Source organism: Ostrea edulis, chromosome 2 (assembly GCF_947568905.1).
Source record: "Ostrea edulis chromosome 2, xbOstEdul1.1, whole genome shotgun sequence".
NCBI classification, from domain to species: domain Eukaryota; kingdom Metazoa; phylum Mollusca; class Bivalvia; order Ostreida; family Ostreidae; genus Ostrea; species Ostrea edulis.
Window position 1 is genome coordinate 108,448,282 of NC_079165.1, and position 12,434 is coordinate 108,460,715.

Consider the following 12,434-nt stretch of genomic DNA (forward strand, 5'->3'; position numbering starts at 1 on the left):
ATATTGTAAGTTATGTAGACACTTGGAGGGATAATACGGAAATATATAGGGTTATTATAAAATGCATATTGGCCGAGGTGTAGGATGAGTCAAATATGCAATATTTTCAAGGACCCATATACTTCCATATAACCTCTCTGAGTGTCTGCGTACTGATATTTTCGATGAAGTAACAATTGCTTAGTTACATTAAGATGTCATCTGATGCTTATGTGACGTCAGTTATTGGGGTCCTTGCGAGGTCAAACATGTCAAGTGAAAGCAACATCTAAAATTTGATATTGGTCAGTAGGGTATATAGGTAACGGTATATTGATTTGATATCGAGTTAGTTTGTCATGTGGAGGGGGCATAATAACAATGTCATGTCAGTAGGCAGCATTATGGTTTTAAAAAGTATTCTTCTGGACCCTGGTATATTTGTTTCTAATCTTAATTTTGTCAGCTCATGTCATAAAGATATTGATTATGACTCTTCTTACCATAGTTCCTGACTCTCGTGACTGTAGAAGAAAAATCTCAGCTTTCATTCTTTTCTCTGCCACTGCCTTTGTTATCTTCTCCCCAGCATACTAGAGGAGAAAATCTCATCTTGAATGTGCTGTAGTACTAAACACACCAGACCCTCTATAAAAATTAATATTAGTGATGGGAATCGGTGAGAATTTTATGATCGATGATTGGTTTACTGTAACTAACTAATTATCGATTATAATCGGATATAGAGAAATTCTATAATAATTGTACATATGTACCGAAAAAGTGTAAATAAATATTTTCTACGTTTATATTTGTTGTTTCTATAGCTGAGAGAATGTAAGTGAATATTTTCTGTGTGTATTTTTTTTATTCTTTTAATTACATATATAAAAGTCGCCAAAAACAGATATCGTTTGCTTCAGTTACGGCCTGTATATCAAAGTTAAATGTCATTAACTGACGATGATCCTGCTTAATTAAAATATAATTAGGGCCTAACGTTCAGCAAAGCAAAATGAGGAAAGAAATTCATTTTATTAAAAACAAAATTATAACAGAAAATTAAAAGAGATTCATTGTCACCAACTGAAAACACGATACGCACGTGCGGAGTAACAGTGAGCTTTGAAAGCGGTTTTTATTTGCGTAATTCACACATGGCTTTGCTAGTATCAATATATATTCTCATTGATAATGGTGCTCCGTTTATATATGCCTGAATCAAAGTACGTCTATCTCAGTATCTGACCAAGCGAACATGCTTTATTCCCCGTATATGGATACTTTCTCTTTCGAGTGCGCCGCCATTACGATAAACAAAACTTTTGGTTACTAGATCGGTCACGGCAGGAATATTCTTCAAAAACTACAGTAGCTGAGAAAACAAAATCTAAAAACCGATTAATTGGAATTAAATTTTCATAATCGAGCGCTTAGAATTTGCCAACAATCGACTGATTTTTGATTATAATCGATGATTGGAACACCACTAATTAATATAGAAATGCAATTTCCACAGTAGGTAATACTAAGGCACATAAATTTTGTGATACAGTACACTTAGATTATACTGAGTGCAAATGTATACACTTGTGTTTCCTTAACCTTCTTTTTTTTTTCTACGTGTATCATTTTATTTTTTAAACATGAAATAATTATATGCTTTCTGCATTATTTCATAATGCTACAGCTACATTGTATATAAATCAATATTTAAAAGAACGAATTCAAAAATGTGTATTTTATAAACCGTCACATTCCTTTATGTTCTTCTGTTTGTATTCCTCAATATACAGTCAGTGTAAGCGACATGATAACAAAAAGAATAAGAAACATCTCATGTTTGAGTTACAACAGGAAAGAAAATAATACCTTTAGGTGAGTCTGATAATTATATACTTGATATCAAACTGTCCTTGTCTATGCCTGCTTCGCAAAAAAAACTTTAGCCTCAGAATCTGGTGACATCCTTCTTTTCTAAATAAAACATCAATGTCAATAAATATATATGTTTGTGCGTATGTCATTTTCAAAAAAATTTCCAATTGTACAGCTTATCAAATTTTCTTCCATGGCACAGTTTAAATTAAACTGTAAGGTGAGAATGTTTGCTGACCATTCATTTCTCTAATATATTTACTATGTATAACACTTTGCATATACAGTGAATGTACTTCTTAATCTTCCGGTCTGTAAATCATTTTTTTAAATATATACAGTACATTAATAGATAACAAGGATAAGAGCAACATGGTTGAAACATGATGCTTAAATAAAAATTGGCAGGTCCAACTTGAGCAAAAACATAGTCAAAATTCCAGCTCAAATATTCTTTATCTTGCCCACATTTAAGGGCCGTCAGGTTCTTAAATATGACTAAAAACTTTGATTTAAGAACTTTTCAATTCCGCTTTTTAAAAAAAAAATGATTTTCATGGATTTATTCAGTCTTAAATCAAAAGATGGCAAGGAAATCAAAATGTTATTACACCTGATCTTCTTAAATTAATGACGTAGTTAAAGACAAAACCATCACTGTAGAGTGTAATATGTCTGTAACAACTAAAACATTCAACTGAAATCACTTCATCCAAGGTAAAACATTTTTTCAGCATAGAGTGCTATAACTAGAAATCTTATTTCTAGACCAGAGCCCTAGTGTAAGCATATGTCATTATGAAGAAAGGTAGTTCTAAAGAACTGTATTTGAAGAGGAGCATTTTGTATTCAGGTATTGAAATCAGATTGAGTCGGACAGCTAGACAGATGGATGGACAGAAATATAGAATATCACACTCTAATGTTGATCTCGGACCTGGGATTGGCCCCGAGATCACTCGAGGGGCAATCCCAGGTCCGAGATCAACATTAGAGTGTGATATTGTTTATATCATATACCTAAAACACAACGATAAGTTGATTAACATTTATTAATTTCTTGGAGGGGGGGGGGGCACGAATTATTCCTTCAGTGGATTGACATTAATGGTTATATTTCCACTAATGTTGGCATTTTGAAACATGCTGAAGCCTGGGTGTTGTAGCTGTATTCCATTGCTGGTCACAGTAATTGGTAGATCAATTATGGATAACCCTTCCTGTGGTCCTGAAGCTGTGGAAGTTTCAATTAACTGTACCGCTTGACTGAGGAATTCGTCACATCCATCGTCCAGCTGTTCTTCATGTGGGAATGTGGCACTGGTTGAAGTAACATTAGTAACATTAGAAAGGACAGTAGACATTTCTTTCTGTTTTTTGAAAGGGAGGTGACTGTAGTTATTAATAGATTGAACATTCTTGTGTCCCGTGATTTGCATGACCTCAGTCGGCTCAAATCCTGCCTCCAGTAAGTTTGTTACAGTTGTCTTCCTGATACCGTGGTTCGTGAGGCGCTTGTTCATGATACCGACTTAAAATGAAAAGAGAGTTCCAACGTTATTAATCAAGAGATAATTAGATGACAGTGTTTGAAAATAAATTATATTTTTCACTGCTAACCTGTATTCGTCATGTTGCTGACAAGTTTTCCAAGAGAATTTTTCCCCATGGGCTGCTTTTTGTACCATACTTCATCAGTGGGTTTCTGTTTTATCGATAGATAAAACCTACTGCCAGGATCCAACATTTCTGAGGGTCTGTGTCGTCTATATTCCTTGTAAAGATTTATTGGACACATGGAGTCTCCTATATAAAACAAATCGATAATTGTTATTAAATATTATTTTTCATATATTATTCAAACAAGATAAACCCAATATTTTATACAATATTTTTTCACCTTTTCTCTCAAACATTTTTGGGAGGAATGACCTGCTCTCTCCATTTCCATTTCTTGTCTTGGTGGCTCGTTCGGTGAATTCTAAATATTCTACCCCTGTTACATCTTCTTTTAATTCAATATCTCCCCAAACCATTTGTTCATGTTCATGCATTGTGTTGTTGATGTATATGCTATTAAGCAGCGCCTGGGGGTTTGCTAATATAAAAATTGGAAATGTGTGAATTAATTTTTTTTCCGGAATAACCAAAATCGTCCGTTTTGAGTATTTTATACAATTTTGTAAGAGTTGTAGAACTTTGTTTACGTGGCGTTATCGTATGAACTAGAATGTTTACAGTATGGCAGACCAATGCAGCTGATATTTGTTTTGTTTTGGGAATGTTACCTTCTAGTAAAGTAAGTGTCTTACCATTTCCTATCTGTTTAGTATCTAGAAGTCGTTGAAAATCTTCGAAAGATATCGGTTCTGCCTTTCTCTTTTTGTTGCCAAGTCCCTGGGATTTTAGATCTTTTCTTTTAGACATCAGAACTTCTCTTGCATGGCTGAATAGGTGTGATTCCACAATATTATGCTCATAACTATTGTCCCTCAAGTATCTAGAAAAACTTCCCAAGTAGCCCCGTAATGTGTCCGGTTCGTATTCACCGCCGTCCGGCTTTCTCACAGACAAAAAGAATCTGGCCAAATACATGTTTAATTCTTTTGCCGGTATCTCATGAAGTCTTCTGTTTTCGTCGCAAATATTAACAAGCCAGTCGTATAAGACTTTCATGTGTCCCTCCGTCTTTCTTGAAGTGTTCTTGTTTCTCTTACTTTGTATGAATTCGGTGGTTTCACTCTCCGAAATCGCTTTAAAGCGGTTTTCAACATCAAAGTTACCGTAATTAACATTTTGATCTCCATTAGGACCAGGAATTTCTAAATATGCTTCGGTACAGCCCTCCATAATATATTGTCCTACTATTTCCTGTTGCCCGGAACGTTGATTGTTTAATTTTAAAGCTAAAACGTGTTATTGTTCTAAATAAACAATTGTTGCTTGGGTTACCTCCCTTTGCTTAGATACTCGCTACAGTTTGGCGCTGTTTTTGAAAACTTTTCATTTAATTTTACTGCTTAAATTATTTTTTGGGGTGAAAAAAAGCATTACATTAGACAACGTTTTTGTGTGCAACATCATTTTTTCATGTAATTATGTTAGATTTCAAAAGATTAAAGAAGAAATAGCCATTTGAAATTTGAGGGCGAGACAGCCCCTTGACAACGGGCCGAGACAGAGATATCTCGGCCCTTAGGGCGAGACAGCCCTAGCTCCTAGCAGCTGTCTCACCCTAGCCAAGATAGGTGTATCAGGGCTGATACACTACTAGGTATATGATATAGGTTGATCACTAAAGGGGCTAATCATTAACAGAGGATTTTTGAGATCTGACACCAATGTAAACTCAATATCATAGTCAGTGTGTTCATTTTAAAATTGATTTTTTAAATACCAAATAAAGTTTAATTCATGATTTTTTAAATATTTTTAAAACATTAAAAATCAAAGGCCTTAAGGGCTTGAGAGTCGACTCTCTCTTCATCTGCTCGTCAATGTTTTGGAGAATATCTCTCATGGGGTACGGAAAGGGGTAGATTGAGTTGCAAGCCTTGTTATATATTATGAATCAGTGGGATAAGACATTTTTTAAAACGTGGATAAATTAGTGTTCTCTGATAATGATACGTGTATTTAAGCTTCCTGGAACATGAAAAAATCTATAAAGAGACACCATAGATCAGAGAGAAATATTTATTCGTGGTTCGAATTTCCTCCATTGTTTACATATACGTTATAGTGCAATAGCCTTGACCCAGGCGCCTATGGGTATATATTTTAACATAATGTATATACTTAAAGATAATTTACACTCTAGGCCTAGAGAGGAATTTTGAGAGTCATAATTCAAACAAAACATTGACTTGTCATGACATTATTTCCCTGAACAATTCTTGAGAAAAAAATATTTTCCTATATACTGTTTCCTAACACAACATCGGAAAATGTATTCATTGCACTCTCTTTGACCCCCTTTACAAGAAAAGGTAATCAGTATGAATCTGTGGTCCATCTGTATGTTTCAACAATGCACATATTCGATATTGAATTAATGAACATTACCGGCAAATATGTGAATCTCCGATGAGAAGCGACATACCAATAGTTAGCACACAGTTACAAAGGTTGTAGTCATCAAAACTGAAGCACGCTCACAATTGACCACCCCATTTCCCATGCATGGCATCTAGCTCCTCCGAGGTAACGCTTTTTAAAATATGAAAAATACAGGTACCACAGCGATCAAATTACCTGATCCTGAAGGTTCAACGGAAATAAAGAATCGATTCGTGCAGAAGAGTTGATGTCAAAAGTAGTATTCCAAGGGGAAATAGCAGGAAAACAACCATGATAACATAAATCTTCGATGAAATGTACGAAGATATTTTCGCCCTATAACACAAATTTCGGTGAACACACACTATCAGTCTCTTCGTCAACTTCTGTAAACACACGATATTTTTCCCGCTAAAACGTCACATGACAATGTTGAAATTAGACAAGTCGTTCTTGAAATAATATATTCATACGCGCTCACGTTGTCTAATAAACAGATCAGACAAAACATTTTAAAAGGAAAATGTGCATGTTATGTCGCGCAGAATCATAATCGGAATAGTTTTAAAGAGTATGGATAAGAAAGGAATGATATTTACCAAACAGTGTTGAAATTTCAACAACTAAAGAATAAGAACTATTTGCACGCGCATGATTATAAACACAGAGAGTTTGTGTGACGCGGTAAATCCGCACGCCGTTGATAGCAAGGAGCATCTCGCTTCGCGAGCCGACTCAACTTGGACTTAAAATTACTTACCCCACTTGACCTATATATTTTACTGTGACAGAGCCCTACCACATACTGTCAATAAATGATATATATATGTCTTATATCTCAAGAGACACTCAAGTCTACTACAAAATCCATCTTTATGAACAAGACTCATCAGTCAAAATAATTCTGATGATAGAGTTAACTTGCTGGCACTTATGCATGTATTTAGAGTATTTTGAGTTACCTCAATCTAATCACAAATGAGGACAGATGCAAGATGATTTATGCATTGTATTGTATCTTAATTGCTTAACGTCTCGCTCGAGAATTTTTCACTTATATGGAGACGTCACCAAGACCAGTGAAGGGCTTCAAATTTAGGCCTATGCTCGGCGCTTACGGCCATTGAGCAATGATGGTTCTTTAGCGTGCCACACCTACTGTGACACGGGGCAACCGTTTTTGAGGTCATCTCCGAGGACCCGTAACATTCACACCTGATGCCGAGCGTTTGGCGATGGAACTGTCACTACCTGTTTTAACGACTTTGGTCTGTCGCGGCCGGGATTCGAACCCCAGCCTTCCGCATGCGGGGCGAACGCTCCAACCTCTCGGCCACCGCACTGATTACTAGTTCGGCTGAGTGGTTTCGCCCCCCCCCTTCCCTGTTCGAATGCTGGACAACTTGCCCCCTCTCAGGACAACTCGCCCTCTCTCAGGACAAGTCGCCCCTTCTCTTGAGACAACTCGGCCGCAATATGATATAAATATATTATATTCACATTTTATTTTCATTTTGTGTGTAATTGTACAAAAATTTACACTTTTAAACCCTATATAGATACGTCTTATTTCATACTTTAAAATAACACGAATGGTAAATTCTAATAGAATTATACACATATTTAATTAATACATTTCAGACATTTTTCATAATTCAATCTGATAGGAAAATTATATAATACTGATATTCAGTTAATTGATGAATTGTCTCCAATACTGATAAAATTTTGGGATTTGCTTTTTTTTTTTGGAAGATGTGTGCATTTTATCGATACAGTATGTATACTACATATAAAGTGTGAATGTGAAGCATGAATATTCTTATACATGTAATGCATTTCGCAAATAATTCCTGTTGAAAAATCATACAATTCCCATTTTAGAAATTTCATAACAGCTTTGCTTTACGGCTTCTTTTTAAGCGGCGATTTCAAAGTGAAAAATACGAGTACCATAATGTTTGAAATAACTGTATAACAGCTTGGGGGAAATTGATCAAACAATTAGAGTTAACAACAGACGCGAATTATTGATAATTATACTACGTCAGCTGTAGACCATGCTAATACTCTCCCTATATCAAACGCTAACTTGTTTCCGCTGAAATTATATACTTTACATGTACGTTCAAGTGATGACGAATTTACTGAACTCATACACTGGATATTTACTAAAATCTTTCCTCTTGCATAAAATGACACGAAGTTCGGTCTTTATGTGAACATGTCTTTTTGTCTGTGATGTATATTATGCTATATCAATAGAAATGTATTAACTCTTGTTAATACACCTCTTGGATTTAGACCAAAAATAATTGTAAACATGTATGATATGAAGGGGCGAGTTATCTCAAGAGAGGGGGCAAGTTGTCCCAAAGAGGGGGAAGTTGTCTTGAGGGCGAGTTGTCTTGGGGGCGAGTTGTCCTAATACCTCCTGTTCACTGAGTGGATTTACCTCTAGCGGTTCCTTTGATCAGTGGGTGTTTAGATTAAGATGATTAATGGGCACTTTTAATTAAATTCAATAATAATTAAGTTGCTTATTAATACCAAATAGTTTATGATTTAATGAACAGATGATACCTTTTTTTTTTTTTTTTTTTTTTAGAATACTTCATCATTGTTTATACAAGTAAAATGAATAAGTTAAGCAATAGGTCGGTTAAAATCAATCACATAAATTTCATTCCCTCAATCTCCATCTTTTTTGAACCAATACAATTTTTGATAAATACTTTATTGTTCAAATAAGTGCAATATATCCCTGTTTTACATCCATCAAAAAAGCTTCCTAGTGCAAAAAGCAAAGACACGATTTGTCAAAACAAACTAAAATCAATGTTTGAAAATATGACACCTATAATTGCTAAATACTGTCACACAGGTATAATGGGGGGGGGGGGGGGGGGGGGCGAAACCACTCAAGGCAAAGTCACTCACTGACTCGATGCAAACAGGTGATTGGGGTGAACACACCCGTTTTTAATGAAATGATGCTGCATGATTTTGGATAATCAAACTTTGTGTTATAATTGACAAACAAAATGCATGCAGTAACCTGCAAACATGGGATCATTTGAACCCCTAAACCTTCCTCTCCCCTGCGGGAAAACATCCACTATTGACTAAGCTAAACCAGACATACTAAATTTACTAATTTAGATAAATGTTACAAGTTGTAATTTACAGTGGCCAAATCTATCTGCTATACAAATCAATGATAAAAACATATTTACTTCAATAAAAACAGTTTGCTAATGTTTTAAAACCTGAACACAAGAGAAAACCCCACCGGTTGACTGAATAAGCTTTTATAAAAGCCAAAATTGTCAATAATTAGTAGTCCCGTGGGGATCCGGGTTAGAATAGGTTCTCAGTACCCCTTGTTTGTCGTAAGAGGCGACTAAATGAGGCGGTCCTTCGTCGGAGAACGCAAAGACCGAAGTCCCGTGTCACAGCACACATAGAACTTTCCTTGAACTAATCATGCTCCTACCGGATGTACTTAATATGCGTGTTTTAGGGCATGCGCCATACGTAAATAGGTAAGAAAATATCAACATCCGGTGTATTTTTAGAAGCGGAAGCACGTGTATGTAAATTTTCAGTAAACGATGTCTTGGCGATTTCTACCTTCCCTGAGCTGAGTCTAGTAAGGCTACGTACATGGCGAAAAGTAGAGTTGGAAATTAAAAATTTTACTTTTCCACCTCAAGAAGAAAATTCATATATGAAATTAAAAATAGAAGAATTATCAGACGGTGAAGTAATCTAGTTACATGCTCAGTGGGGGCGCTAGGTGCCAAACGAATGAAAGAATCATCTTGACTTACAACAAATTTTGATTTCCTTGTTACGAAATCTGATGTCTCAATATAGGCCATGCCATTGGCAAAATAATCTCTTCAGGATTAGCATTCCCCCCTCTTCAGTCAAGAGCTTGTAGTCTTTGTACAAAATATTGTATGCAGAGGGCTGGATAAAAACACATTTAACTTAGCACATCAGATGATTTTTAAATTTTGATATAAATGAAAGCAAGTGGACAATAAACATTGTTGACTGTGGTGTAGGGGCAATAAGTAAAACAGTTCAGACAGGCACTGCCCCATCTGCCAGAACAAGTCATTATTGAATCTTGACGAAGATAACTGATGATTTTCTTTTATTGTATGGGGGTTTGCAGTATCAAACTTCCCGTCTCCTGCTCAGTCAGCCATATTTGAAATACTGCGTCTGAAACTGTGACGTCACGGGTATTCTATTTATCTCGCTTCGGTTTCTTTCTATTAGGATATGGTACATGCGCGAGGGCTATCGAAAATTAGTCTATTTTTAAATGTATGCGCACACATCAGATTCCGAAAGAACACAAAATGTCGAGCCCGGCGGTATGAAATTAAGTCTGATCGTGCGAGAAAAATTTTATATACGGTAATTTAAATTCGAATCAGTTGACTTCCGCTAGTTTTTTCAGTTCAAATCGTGATAAAGAATATATATTTGCAGAATTTTATTGCTCATTAATGGAATTTTGTTGAATAAAACGATAATTTTTTCATGGTTATAGAGGATACGTAGATTCTTTTGGTATTTTTTTTGTGGGGGTACACGTTCGTATTACAGGTTACACTTTGACTGAAAATCATAAGTCTGGCACAGAAAAATGACATAATGAAGTAATGTGCTGAATATTTTAACAACATGAGGAACAATACAAATTAATCTCATAAACACATTGCCCCCAGCCGCGCAGACGACACTGCAAAATTGTTAATACATGAAATATCACATATATGAACAAGATCCTTTATTGCTCAGAACTGCACTGCCAGCATTCACTGAGGAAGTAGGAGGGGGGCGGGGATATATATATATATATTGTATAGTGTAATAATTTTTCTCTCCCTCTCTTATATCATTAGCTCACACATGTACACACTCAAATATATAAATATATATATAGATCTATATAATATATAAAACAGAAATAGTACACATAAATTATTATATATAGACTATATAATATATATATATATATAGAAAATACTGCACTAAAACCAACATGCAACACTCAGAGATCAGTATATTAAATATGATATATGGTATAAAAAGTCAAATTAGTATATATACTCAATTGACTTTGATATTTCTAATATATATCTCTCTGTGTGTGTGTATAACATCAAAAGTTGATATAGTATACTCATTTGACTTTGATGTTCCCATTATTTTATATATATATATATATATATATATATATATATATATATATATATATATATCAAAAGTCAATTCAGTATACTCGATTGACTTTGATATATCTATTGTTATTATTATTGTGTGTGTATATATACAATATACATATATATATATACAAATATATATAATACACATATATATCTGTATATATATGATATCAAAAGTCGATTTAGTGTACTCAATCGACTTCAATATTCCCATTATTTTAACAGTTATTACCTTGAAAATATGTCTTAAAGGGATACCTGTTTTTTCTTCCCCCTTTTATCTTCAAATTTTGTTTTTTACCTAGTGTATTTTCATTATGCTATACATGACCAGACCTGGGGTCAATTACTTTAAAATGTAACACATTAAATTACAATTACATTGGAATTTTCACCTTTACAATTACTGTTACTTTCATTCATATACGTAATTAATTAAATTACAATTACTTTGGTAAAGTAATGAATTACATTACACATTACAATGCAAAAAAAAAAAAAAAAATACAAAGAAAATTCATGAACACAAATTATTTGAAATTAACTTTTAAATCAGATTGTGATTAAGTATAAATGACCATTGACTGAACACATTAAAAGAATGTTTTTATTTGAAAGAATGTATTTTTTTTTAAATAAATGGGGGGTATCCACACTTCAGATGCCTGTGGTAGCTGCTGCATGCAGTATAACATTCTGCATGTATACCCTCTAAATATTGGAGAAAAGTTGCATATACATCTAATTTGAAAAGTATGTGAATACTACTTATCTTTCACCATACATCTTGATGACTGAATTTCAAGTTCATATAAATTTTCTAAAGAATCTTATATTTATAATTTTAAAAGTTGTGTCCGGAGGAAAAAGTTTTCATCAAGATATTTGGTAAAAGATGAGAGTTGTCTGTACTTCTCATTTGAGTCTGAGCACACATATATAAATAATATATAGGTGGTTTGAGACCAAGATGGACATTTAAATGTTGTAAATCAGTGTGTTCATATGCATACACTTAAAATAATCCTTGTTTATAATGGAAAGTATTGTTGCATATATACATACTAATTTGCTACATTGTGTAAAAACAAATAATGAAAAGGACAAAATCTATTCAAAACTTTATTTTTTCTACAGAAATGGAGCATGAATTAAAGTTAAAGTGCATGTGTAGGCTCTGTGGAGTGAAAATTCCCATTAATTCCAAGTCTCATCCCAAAGAAAACTTCAAAGCTGCAATCACCTCCCTTTATTATATTGACATTGACA

At 34.2% G+C, this 12,434-nt stretch overlaps 1 protein-coding gene and 1 long non-coding RNA gene across 2 annotated transcripts in view; both read right to left on the reverse strand.

The window, feature by feature from the left end:
* Positions 1–2,939: 2,939 nt before the first annotated feature.
* On the reverse strand, positions 2,940–4,707 carry LOC130051556 (uncharacterized). Its single transcript, XM_056153574.1, has 3 exons — positions 4,170–4,707; positions 3,478–3,663; positions 2,940–3,388 (listed from the first exon to the last, which is right to left on the reverse strand). Exons 1-3 carry the CDS (start codon positions 4,705–4,707, stop codon positions 2,940–2,942), a joined length of 1,173 nt encoding a protein of 390 aa, XP_056009549.1.
* Positions 4,708–12,273: 7,566 nt separating this feature from the next.
* The window catches only part of LOC130052056 (uncharacterized), a 5,702-nt gene continuing 5,541 nt past the window's right edge, over positions 12,274–12,434 (reverse strand). The window contains exon 3 of the long non-coding RNA XR_008800413.1: positions 12,274–12,434. This exon is cut by the window's right edge and continues 465 nt beyond it. This is a non-coding gene — a long non-coding RNA (uncharacterized LOC130052056).

What these genes read in the sequence shown, in the direction of transcription:
- LOC130051556 (XM_056153574.1), bottom strand. Translation starts at nt 4,707, where the DNA reads ATGGAGGGCTGTACCGAAGCATATTTAGAAATTCCTGGTCCTAATGGA. An exon ending in TACTAAACAGATAGGAAATG is followed by an intron (nt 3,664 to 4,169) that starts GTAAGACACTTA and finishes TGTTTTATATAG; the next exon opens with GAGACTCCATGTGTCCAATA. An exon ending in CAGCAACATGACGAATACAG is followed by an intron (nt 3,389 to 3,477) that starts GTTAGCAGTGAA and finishes TTTCATTTTAAG; the next exon opens with TCGGTATCATGAACAAGCGC.